The sequence below is a fragment of the Oppia nitens genome, unplaced genomic scaffold, assembly GCF_028296485.1.
Source record: "Oppia nitens isolate AA-2021 unplaced genomic scaffold, nextdenovo-longstitch-racon4-pilon3 scaffold6_pilon_pilon_pilon, whole genome shotgun sequence".
Classification (NCBI taxonomy): Eukaryota; Metazoa; Arthropoda; class Arachnida; order Sarcoptiformes; family Oppiidae; genus Oppia; species Oppia nitens.
In genome coordinates, this window is record NW_026533250.1 from 1,079,403 (window position 1) to 1,091,776 (window position 12,374).

General features: G+C 30.7%; 2 protein-coding genes across 2 annotated transcripts; one reads left to right on the plus strand and one right to left on the minus strand.

Annotated features, from left to right (window-relative positions):
• The first annotated feature begins 3 nt into the window (after positions 1 to 3).
• Positions 4 to 1,661, plus strand: LOC128963009 (histone H4 transcription factor-like). The gene is made up of 2 exons (XM_054309474.1): positions 4 to 447; positions 513 to 1,661. Exons 1-2 carry the CDS (start codon positions 147 to 149, stop codon positions 1,652 to 1,654), a joined length of 1,443 nt encoding a protein of 480 aa, XP_054165449.1. The 5' UTR covers positions 4 to 146; the 3' UTR covers positions 1,655 to 1,661.
• Positions 1,662 to 6,792: 5,131 nt separating this feature from the next.
• Positions 6,793 to 12,140, minus strand: LOC128962384 (homeotic protein spalt-major-like). Its single transcript, XM_054308757.1, has 6 exons — positions 12,095 to 12,140; positions 8,900 to 11,397; positions 7,850 to 8,826; positions 7,159 to 7,750; positions 7,012 to 7,095; positions 6,793 to 6,945 (listed from the first exon to the last, which is right to left on the minus strand). Exons 1-6 carry the CDS (start codon positions 12,108 to 12,110, stop codon positions 6,793 to 6,795), a joined length of 4,320 nt encoding a protein of 1,439 aa, XP_054164732.1. The 5' UTR covers positions 12,111 to 12,140.
• Positions 12,141 to 12,374: the final 234 nt, after the last annotated feature.

Consider the following 12,374-nt stretch of genomic DNA (forward strand, 5'->3'; position numbering starts at 1 on the left):
AATTCATTCATAACTTTGTATTAAATTATTGATTGTTTTGAATGTCAGCGAAATCTATGAGACGGTGAAGGAGTGAGTGATAACAACATTGCAGACAATATACAGACACTTCTTGTTATATCAAAGAGTTTATCAACACTTATATCATGTCAGGTGTTGTCTGTCGTAAGCGATGTCGACAACCAAATGAGGATCAATTGGAACTGTTCTGTGAATGGAGTGATTGTCATAAAGTATTCAATGATTTAACCATATATTTGCAACATTTGCATCAAAATCACTCTAAAGAGGATCAAACTAATTGTGACAATCAATCATTAAGTTGTCAATGGATTGGTTGTGAAGAGAACCACTTCGACAACTATTCACAGTTTTGTCTTCACGTGTCATATCATGGATTTCATCAGAAACTCATGAGTTATGGTCTTCAGATAATGAAGACATTAGGTTTGTATTAAAACTAAACAATTGAATGAATTTATGGATAATTTGTTTGATATATCTGTCGACAGGAGAGTCAATATCGTGTCAAATGGACTCTTCGGCGAGGAATTCATTACCAGAACTGCCGAATATGTTTGTCTGCGGTTGGGATCAGTGTTTCACTGAATTCATAGATAGCGAGTCCTTCTATAGACATGTGGACACTCATGCCGTCGATGACGTACAGATCCCTTCGCTATCTAAGGACGAGTTAAAGCGCACCAAATATGCTAAATGTCTTTGGATTAACTGTGATAGTGCTGTGAAGTCGAGGTCTCATCTAAGAGAACACTTAAGAACCCACACTCAAGAAAAACTGATTGCCTGTCCCTCTTGTGGAGCCATGTATTGCAATAAAACCAAGTTTGTTGACCATCTTTATCGGCAAACCGATAATAATGGCAACAATAAGAATGATTCTCTAACATTACACGTGTCTAAAGTAACTGATGACCAGTCGATGACAACACTGACCATTCAAGTGCCGCAAACTGAAGAGTCGTCAACTGTAGGAATCAACAGTCAGACGACATCGTCTTTATTAATACAAAATTTGAATTCAGAAAATGAGTTAATGCTTATTGATTTAGCCGACCCGTCGGCACTACAATCAGTTACGACCATAAATACAATTGTGACCAACAAGAGTGAAGATAAAAGCAAATACATTTGTCCACAATGTGATAGAATCTTCGGCACTCAATCATTACTTCGAGAGCACTTTAGATGTCATAATAACAAATATAAGTGTAATGTCTGTCAAATGACCACTAGTTCTCCGTCGGCACTCAAACATCACATGACTTATCGACACAACAATGAAAGACCATTTTCCTGTCAGTTCTGTGATTCTCGGTTTAAGTCGCGATCAGACCTGAGACGACACATTGACACCCATAACGAGGAACCGCCGTTCAAGTGCTCGATCTGTAACTTTGAGTCCCGTTGTGTCCACACGTATTCAAAACATCATAAAGAGACGCATTTGGCTTTCAAATGTCAATATGTTTGCAATGAATGCGATAAGAGTTTCAGTCGCGGCAATAACCTGACCCGACATCTCATTACTATTCATAAATATGTCCTACCAGTCGGGTGCTCACGATTTCAATATTGCAAACAAGAGGATGGCTCCTATAGATTGTCCACTTTTATTGATAACAACTCTTAGTTTTCTACCGATTCTCAGTTTTAAAATTTTATTAAAATATTATTATATATACTATAGTTATAAATTAAATTTACTGTAATCTTTGATATCTAAAAATGTGATATTTTTAATATAATAATAATAATAATAACCATTTTTATATGAATTTTAACAATAAAACATTACCGTAATTAAAATTTATTTAATAAATAAATATAAAATTACTTGTATAGTATAGTATATTTGTACTTTTTAGTATCAAAGTTAATTAAAGACAAAACTATTGTGACAATAATTGTATTGTCACTGGTTTTTCAATAAAAGTGTTAATAAATTGACCTATAATTTAATATTATAACTTATAATTTAATATTATAATTTATAAGTTTAATAATAAAAATTCACAAATAGTTTCTTAAAAGAAAAAAAATAAAAAGTATGATCATGCTAAATTATAAAAATTTTATATTATATCACAATATACTTTATATTGGCATAAAATTTAATTAATTTGTAATATTTTGTCAGAAAATCCAGATATAAAATTTTCATTAAATAACATCTATTTTTCGATGCATTTTTAGTGAAACAATTTTAGTAAATCAGTTTTAACTGTTTTGTCACTATTTTATTAAGTAATATACTGCTAAACATGAACTCTATGTATTTATAAGCAAATAGTTGGATAAAGTTATGTACAGTAGTTGTGATTGAATAGAGTTAGCAATTAGTGATATGACTGGTATTAAGTCCGGACGTCCAAAAAGGAAGTGAATTTGGAGTCAATTTATTAATATATTGGAGACATAAATACTATCGACTTATTTGAGTGAAAGCTCTAAACATAACAGTATTTTGAGAGCAAAGCTGACAACAATTGTGTCTATATTTTCAATAGTTCTTAGAAAATGAAAACCAATTGATGTGTTGTTGGGCTTCACTACAAAAAATAATAACTAATTACTAAAAATAGTAAAATGTATGAAATGTTAAGCCTATGTCCACTGTGAGTGTTAGTGTAATCAATAAGTTATGGACTTTTCTGATCATTATTAGCGTTGCGCTTATGAATTGTTTATTACTATTGCAGTGGAACTCCGTTTTTATAGGCTTTACGTCAATAAAAGTGAGCGAAAAATATAGTTGTAGTCAATTGAATGAAATATGAGGACCAATGATGCGAACACTGGATATAACTGTCACCGATTGCACTGTTATATTAAGCAGATAGTGAGGGTAAGGGCACGACAGGGCAAGTCATACTCATAAATGTATTGATATATACCGGATGTGCAAATCATGTCGGCACGTGTCTCACTCTCTGATTACATAAATTTTGCATTAATCTCATATAGTTATGAAACATACATTTTTCTGACCTATTTTGCCCTCAAATCCCTTTTCCAATCGCTATAATAATCAATCAAATAGCCTGTGCTTTGATATCATTTATGTTTATAAGTATATATACATTACATTATATCAAATGTATGCAAATCATTCAAAATTCCCATTGCATTACATCTATTAATTCCCAATGCATTGGTCGCAGTCATCATAATCTCATATAATCTTTCAAAACATTTATACTCGCATTGAAATGCATCTCAAAAATTGATATCAATCTCTGTTTCATTCAAAGGTCAGGAACTTTTAGCACTGGTTGTAATAGTTGTATATTTACATAAATATGTCATTTATATGTATAAATTATATACTATAATGTACTAGTCATACAATTAAATTATTACCATTAAAATAGATCCAAGATTTTTATGATCACTTTATATATTTATATATAATTTGATTTTGTATCAATAATAAGCTGATTCCGGATAATACTTATTATATCTAACTTTTATCAAATTATTGATTTTATTTAAAGTTTAATAAATATTTTATCTTTTTTTTGAAAATCTCATACAGTATGTATGAAACATTATTTACTTTTAAACTATACTGTAAATGACATTTACCACTATAAATATTATATGAAATATGATGATTATATGAGATTTTGTTTTATTTTATTTCAAATAGCTAATTTCAAATCATCAATTTAATAAATGCCATTTAATTATATAATTTAATAATTCAAACATTTAATCAAATAAATAAATGAAAATCATTCATATTTTAAATAATTTTATTAAACAAAAAATGGTTTCATTTCAAGTCATAGGTAATAAAACATTGACTGATTTATTATATTTTTACAATTTTCAGTCATTAACACAACTTTTTAAATATTTATATAATACTAATAATTGAATGTATAAGGGGTTGATGTTTATTGAACACTGTATGTAATTATTTGTTAAAAACAATTAATTAATTAAAAGATCACAAGAATTAAAACTAAAAATAATTTAATTATAATAATTTTTAAATAATAATATAGTAAACTGTTTGTGTGTGTGTGAAAATGTGATGTCACAAAATGTATTTATTTGTTAATTATTATAATAATTGTATACAAGATAGCAATCAATAGATCCAAAAGACACACAAATATAGTACTAAAACTTTAGAGATCCGTTTCGCACATATGTTATAATATTTTTTGTTGATTTTATCATAATCACAATCAAATATATTTTTATAATTATTAATTAAAGGTGTGCTAAAATTAACTATATATCAATTAAATATTAAAAATTACGTATTTTTATTATAAAAATATTATACATGTAGACTCCGTTTCATTGCCGCAATGTTTAAATTTAATTGATATATAATTAAATACATAACTTTAATAACCATGGTTTTTAATTATAATATAAATTTTACATATTTGTTGTTTATTGTATATAATTTATACTACTACTAGAAAAAGTTTTATACAATATTTATCACTAAAAAACACAAAATTAATATCTTTGTGATAATCTTAGAAAATGATTCAAATTTATGCCCAGTATTAAAATTGCAACATAACTTATTAAATAATAATTACATTAATAATAATAATATTAATAATGAATAATATAGTAACAGAAAATAATAATTAATGTTAATATAAATTTTAATATTAATTGATGATTTATAAATTATTCTAATTAGATAATAAGCAAATAATAATTATTATATCATATTGATAAATGTTTTAAAATTTAGAAAATTATATTTATTTAAAAATTTGCATTAAGAGAATCATCAATATTTTTCTAACATATTATTAATATTCTGTTTTTAATTTGTATTTTTAATAATTAATCGCTAATATTCACATTAATTTTTTTAACAAATAATAAATAAGTATTGATTGGAATGAATTGTGTTTTTTGTTGATAAAACATTTTACATTATTTATATATAATTTTAATAAACATGTCTTTTATATTTATATATATAAATACTGAGAGAAGTGAGAAGAGATTGCGGCAAAAAATGATTAAATGTTTTCAATTTTTATGAATATTATTCAAATGAATTTAATTGTCATATATATATATATATATATATATATATATATATATATATACTGTATATCGAAATATTAATTTTATTAATAAATATACTCAATAACCATGACTTTTAATTAGATGAGTACTACATGAAAAAAGAGATTTATTACATAATAAGTTTACTATATATTTTGTAAAACGTGTATTTATACAGTATATTGTGTGTATATATAAGCTATATATATATATAAATGTTTATGCTTTCATAGGTATGTGTATATATATAAAAGTCATAGAGAAGGACAGTAATGTTGTAGTATCACAGCTATTATTATCACCTTATGATTAACTGTACTCTCAAATGACTTGATATATACCCACAGTTTAAATTATTTACTCCTTTCCTATCTTATTATTTTATAAGAGATTTTAAGTAAAGATTTATATATATATTTCATTTTATTATAACCATTTAGTTGATGTTATTGTAAACAATTAATAATATTCAAATAAAATTAATAAATGCAAGATTGAGAATCCGACCCCTTATATGATTGAATATAATGTTATTGTATGAAAACCCTAAAGTTTTTGTCAAATCTATCGATTTGTTGCAATCGGTTATAGCTGTCTGTCAATTGCAAGCAAACAAACAAAATCAGACATAAGTTGTTTGGTTGGTTTGAAATGAGACAAAAATGAGACACAAAATGACAGCTTTTATGTATTGATATGTTTTCAGACTAATTGTATGAAATGATTGTGAAATTGTCTCACAGTTTGTGTCTCTATATTATACAATAAAGTCATAGACATAAGTATTGAATATGACTGCAGTGAGAAATTGCATAAAAATATAAATATATGTATAATACATATGTTTTGTTAAATAAATTCATTTATGATATGACTTAAAGACAAACTTTCAAGTCGTTCAGTAATATTATTATTATAATTATTTGTTGAGTAGGATGTAGTCTTACATATCAACTCATGCAAACATAGACGAACTTCCAGTGCTTGACAATAGAGATGTCGGAGCATAAACTAACTGTTCATTGAATTGACTCATATCTTAGTGCATATAATAATTGGTAAATAGCTATCTCTCCATCATTTGATTAGTTGCTAACAAAAAGATTCGCTTTTATACAGTATTATGAAAAATACTTAAGAGTGACCTCTATTTATGTATTGTAAATATACAATAGTCGAGAGTATTGTTCAAATTGGTTCCCATCTCACAAATAATCGATATGTCCTCTAGAAGTATAGTTATCTAATTATTTTGTTTAGTTATAATACAAGTCGTTTCCCAACACATTCTAACAATCGATAAAAACATTTAATTGTTTTACACAATAATAAAAATGTAATTAAATTATAAAAGTGATTATTATTATTATTATTATAATAAAAGTTAATAAATATTAAACATATTTTTTGATTGTATTAAATATGTATAGAATTGTATGTCTGACTAGTGTTGTATCATATATTATATAATGTCATACAAAATTGTATAATCAAATACAGTACAGTGTGTTAAAGCAATATTAGAGCAATTATTGGTTTGAATTTTACTGATTTTAACAGCAAAAAAATCAAACTAATATTTTGTTTTCATTTTACGTCAATAAAACACAAATAATTAATTATTATTATTATTTTTTAAAAAATAGTAAATAATAATTAAATGCTAGTTATTGTTATACAAATTTAATTTGAAATACAATAACTTGAATAAGTATATCAATTGAAGTGAGCCATTAACATCTCGACCCCACTTCTGGGTCCAAACTCTAGTTGTTTTGGGGGAGAAATATGCAAATTTGGTAAATCAATAGACATTCTTCTTCCTCGTCGAGAGGAACCATTGCTCCACATATGAGTTCCCATATGAACCTGTAGTTTATAATAACAACATTATAGTTAATTTAAACTTTTTAAACTAAATGTCATAATTATTACCTTTAGATTGCCTTTAGTAGTGAAAGCTCGGCCACAAATACTACATTTAAAGGGTTTATCGCCCGTATGGGTCCGCATATGTATCTGAAATTATAATGAATATAAAATATAAATATTTGAAAATATGAAAATAATTAAATTATATACTTGAAGAGCTGAACCACTAGAAAATGGTTTAATGCAAACTCTGCAGACATGCTTTGGGTTAAATTTAGACGAGCCCTCAGCTGGTGATCCCTCTTCGCCTCGATTTTCGCTACTATTTGTAGTTCCGTTTCCATTAGGTGTCGGACTATTTGAAACACAACTGCTATTATCAGAGTTAGTCGACATGTTAGCGATGGCCGCAGTGGTACTACTATTAGTAATCGATTGACTTTCATTAGAACCGACATTCATTATTGTAGATATTTTGCTGGGAGTAGTAGTGGTAGTAGTATAGCAATCAAGAGGTAAATCTCTGATTTTATGTGTCAGACTATGTTGTTTCATATTGCCTTTAGTAGAGAAACCGCGATCACAATAATCACATTTAAACGGCCGCTCTTTTGTATGACTTCTGTAATGAATTTCAAGTGCAGAATAACACGCAAATGTTTTCAGACATATCCTGCAGGTTGTGTTGGGCCGACCCGTCGGGAACTGTAAGCCAGCGAACGGGGGCGGGAAGAATTGGGAGTCAATATTAGCAGTCATTTGATTGTTATCTTTTGAAATTGTCGAGTCATTTGAATTATTACTATTATTATTATTATTATTATTATTTTTATTAATATTATTATTATTATTTCCATTACTATTGTTGTTGACGTTGTTGTTGATGTTGTTGTTGGTATTATTATTATTGTTATTATTCTTTGTTGTAGATTTGGGAGTTAAATCAAGAGCTCCTCCGGTTGGTGTCATTGGTGGAGACGATCTGTCCATTGTTCCCAATGAACTATCGGGTGTTGATCTTTCATCTGCTGATATTTCATCTGTTATTTTACTGTTTAATGAAGACGGAGATAATGAGCGTATATTTGGAGAACACTTGTCCTCTGAATTTCTATGAACTGAAAGATCGGCGACATTTGCGGCCACAGCTAACCGTGCGTTTTGTTCCGATTCTATGCGTTGATATTGACTTAAATTATAAAGTCCGAGACCGAAGGGTCCGAATGGCATCGGCTGTGGAATCGTTGAGTTAATTGTTTTGACGTGATTTTCGAGAGCAGCCAATGAAGTAGAGAAACTAGAGTTCACAGAATCGTTAGATTTAGTCGATGACACAATTGCAGCACTGGTTGGAGTAATTGGGTTTGGAGTCGGGGTCGACACTATCACTGGTTGAGGGATTGCTTGTGGAGTCAAAGGAACGTCAGATTTAGGGGATGGAGATCTACTTCTTGCTTTTTTACTATGTTTTGAAGCACTGTTAGGGGAATCGGGTTCGGGTGTTGTCGCACGACTCGACCGATTGCTTTCTGATGGAGAAACTGATTCACGTTTGCAATCGGGTGTCTCTTTGTTTTCTGTCTTTTCTGGTTTTAATTCAGACGGCAAATCCAGAGACATATTTGGATTCATTGTTGGAAGTGAAGTGATTGGAGATGAAAGAGGAATGTTTAATGAAGAACTTGTGGTCAAACCGTTCATAAATGGTGGCACAAATAGTCCAGCGGGAGGTGGGATGTGACCGACAAAATGAGGTGGCATTAGACCTCTTTGGAATGGCGACATCAGCGACGGTCCCTTTATCTCATTTGCCATAATATGTTCCGGAGGAATATCAGTTGGCTCTCCGGTATGCATACGGATGTGTTGCTGAAGAACCTGTAATTCATTGTTTTTAATTAATTAAAATTTAAGTATAAAATATTTGTAAATGAATGGCAAAAATAATTACCAAAGCATTAGTGAACTGTTTGTGACAGACTGGGCATTGATGAAGAATACGAAGAGGAGGTTTTACTCGATGAACACCCATATGAGTCTTAAGATTGCCTTTGGTAGTGAAGGCACGGCCGCATATCTTGCATTTGAAGGGTCGCTCTCCCGTATGAGTTCTGTAGTGCATCTGAAGTGCACTCTTACAACTAAGAACTCGATGACAAATAATACACTGATTGGGATCCGTTAGTTTGTGTTCAATATTATCGACTAATTGTTGCAATTTTACGGTTTCGGACGCTTTTTGTACTTCCATTAGGGTTTCCCAAGTGTTGTCAGTGCTTCCAGGTTTGGGTAACAAGTCTTGATAGAAGACGGGATTTGAACCTTCGCCGCCCTCAGGGTTTGAATTATTCGGACCGGATGTAGGAATCGGTGGCATTCCTGGGGGATAACCAAAGGGAATTAAACCCAAGGAGGTTGGGATGCCTGGAAATGCCCCGCTCTGGAAATATGGAGGAAATTGAGGAAAATAAGGAAACTCTGCACCGGGAGGATAGGCCATGCCATCGTCTGAGTCATCAGATCTATCATCTTCAGAGTTAATATTCTCTTTATTTTTATCAGCCATTTCTTTTCTTTCAGACTCATCCATATCTTTATCAAACTCATCTCCACTTATATCTTCGTCTTCGTCATCATTTAGTTCCTCATCTTCAGTAACATCTCTGCGAATTCTTTGCAAATTTAGTGGTAAATCATCAGCAGATATAATGTGATTGCTCTTCTTTTCCAAATTGATAGCTTCTTCGTCATCACTAATTTCATCCATTTCTTTATCTTCATTAATATCTCTATCATCTTCTCTGTCATCCATATCTGACTCATCACTAACTAAGTGGTTTGAATCGCAATTCTCTAAGGATTCGTGAATGGGTTGCTCTCTGGGACTTAGACTCCGACTATTGCTGTCTGACATCGGTTCTCGTTCGCGATAATTGCCACTCAAAATACCCTTCATATCTTTGGGTGCATTTGGAGAGATTGTGTCCACAAATGTTGGATTTAAAGACATTGATTGCGGAAACATTTGTGGAATACCTGACATTGAGATCGGAGGTGTTGTAAGTGGTGGTGACTGTGAACCGGTTGGCGGTTCAATCGGTGGATGGAATTTGTCGAGATGTTCGGGAACGGGATGCGGGTTCATCTTAATGTGCGGGTATTTCGCTTTATGTCTCTGAAAATGGACTTTCAAATTGCCTTTAGTTGTGAATCGATTGCCACATATATTGCATTTGAAGGGTCGTTCCCCAGTATGCGACCGAATGTGTATCTGTAGGGCTGAATCACTACCAAAAACTTTACCACAAAACTTACATCTGTGGCGATACATTGGATCTTCCTTTCCATCTTTAGTTTTTCTAAAGCTCAAGAAGTCAGAGCTACCCATTCCTGAGATTCCATTCAATAAGAAGGATCCGCCAGACATTGTATTTTGTAGGGCCTGTTCTGTATGTCTTTGAAGTAACTCTAAAGTGTTTGGTTCACTGGGAGAGTCTGGAGCTGATGACTCATTTAAAGGTGGTGTAGGATTTATAGGTCTATCTGCCGGATCGTCTGCATTAATTATGTCCAAACCCGTTGATACCGATGATAGGTTTGGTGGTATACTTGATGTATTAAGTGGTGGTGTTTTGACAACCGGTGTCATTGGTTTAGGAGTTTGGTTGTCATTAGATTGTGTAAAGGATGCAGAATTTGTTTTCTCTGTTAACATGCCTTTTGGTTGTGATTTGTCGATATCCGGTGTCTGTACTTCAGGTGGTGTCTGTGATTGTATGGGAGGAACTAATAGTTGAACTGGAATTTGAGGAGTTGGGCCACCAGTACTGGCGATCTGTGACTGTAACTGATGAATGACATGAAACAACATCATCTGTTGCTGTTGTAGACTGAATAAAGTAGACTGAAGTGCATTGGGTGGCACTTGAGACATGAGATCGGGTGATGGCGGTGGGTGTTGTGCCACCGCTACTGACGTGTTTTGAAGTGATTCTATGACCACATTAGTGTCTGATAAGGAAAGTGATGATCCAATGAGAGGCCAACCGTCAGCATCACTGCCAGCAATTTGTTTTCCCTTATTCTCTGAGGAATCGTTATCTGATTCACAAACCTTTTCTTCCTTATCATTGCTAATCTTGTCATAAATCTGTGGAAATTTAGCGCCAATTTCTTCGTCATCTTCTTCATCATAATTATCTTCATCTTCTTTGTCGTCATCTTTATCTTCGTCTAACTCTTCAATAATCTCTTCATTTTCTTTAATCATCTCTTGTTGAGGTAGTGCTGACGTCTCGTTGTTATCGGTCTTTTTGTCGCAATTTCTTTTATGAGATACAAATATAGCCAAACCTAAGAACTCTTGTTTACAATTTTCACAAATATGTGAATCAATTGGTTTCTCAATTTCCTCCTCATCCTCGTTGTCGAGCACTAGTGCTTTGGACTCTAAATTAATAATAAAATTAATACATTATTTTATATTCATTACAATTTCATTCTATAATTTATTCATTAAAAATCAAATTATGTCTAAATTTTAAATATTTTTAATATCACTATGACTTAAAACTAATTTTTAATAAAGATAATATATCTGCATATTAAAATATATAATACTGTATATCTATTAATACTTTATAATTACTAAATTGTTTAAAAAGTGAACCAATATTATAAACATATAAATATAATTTATATTAAAAAAAATATTTTGTAATATTTTTAATAAATTACAAAATTAAGCACTCCGTTAATTATATATTTAATTAATTAAATATAAAGTAAATTAATATAAATTCGTTAAGTAATCAATTAGACATAATAGCAATACATTGGAAAATAAAAGATAATATTTTTTACTTAATTTTAGTAAACATCTTACAACCCTACACATACACATACGCACACACACACACACACACACACACACTATATATATATATATATATATATATACTTAAACATACATACACTGTACTTACACATACATACACATAACAATTTGAAAAATAAAGTTTCGGAATATATTAGTAATATGTGAGAGAAGTATTACATTGAATAAATAATATTGCATTTTGCAGATTGAGTAATAAATTGTGTTATACAACAAACACTGTATATTCAACTGATATATTATATTTACGATATGTGTATAGCATTAGAAATATCGTTTCAATGGTATCGCCAGTCACTGGTATTGGGAGGCATTGGATAGTATGATGAACGGGATCGGACCTAAAGGAGCTATTAGTGCGGATTTGGAGCACTGAAGTCACTCCACTCCCTATACACCAATCCATCAGACAGATTGAACTAAAGTGTAAAATATATACACACTTGCAGTATATACACCCTCTCTATATGACATATTTGTGTGCATACAACCAGTGAATTGTTATTTGAATGCTAAGTCTGAGGTCATC

Excerpts from the sequence above, each read along its gene's own strand:
- LOC128962384 (XM_054308757.1), bottom strand. Across the intron at positions 8,827-8,899 it reads AACAGTTCACTAATGCTTTG|GTTCTTCAGCAACACATCCG; the intron begins GTAATTATTTTT and ends AATGAATTACAG. Across the intron at positions 6,946-7,011 it reads CTACTAAAGGCAATCTAAAG|GTTCATATGGGAACTCATAT; the intron begins GTAATAATTATG and ends TATAAACTACAG.
- LOC128963009 (XM_054309474.1), top strand. The coding sequence starts at position 147 with ATGTCAGGTGTTGTCTGTCGTAAGCGATGTCGACAACCAAATGAGGAT. Across the intron at positions 448-512 it reads TCAGATAATGAAGACATTAG|GAGAGTCAATATCGTGTCAA; the intron begins GTTTGTATTAAA and ends ATCTGTCGACAG.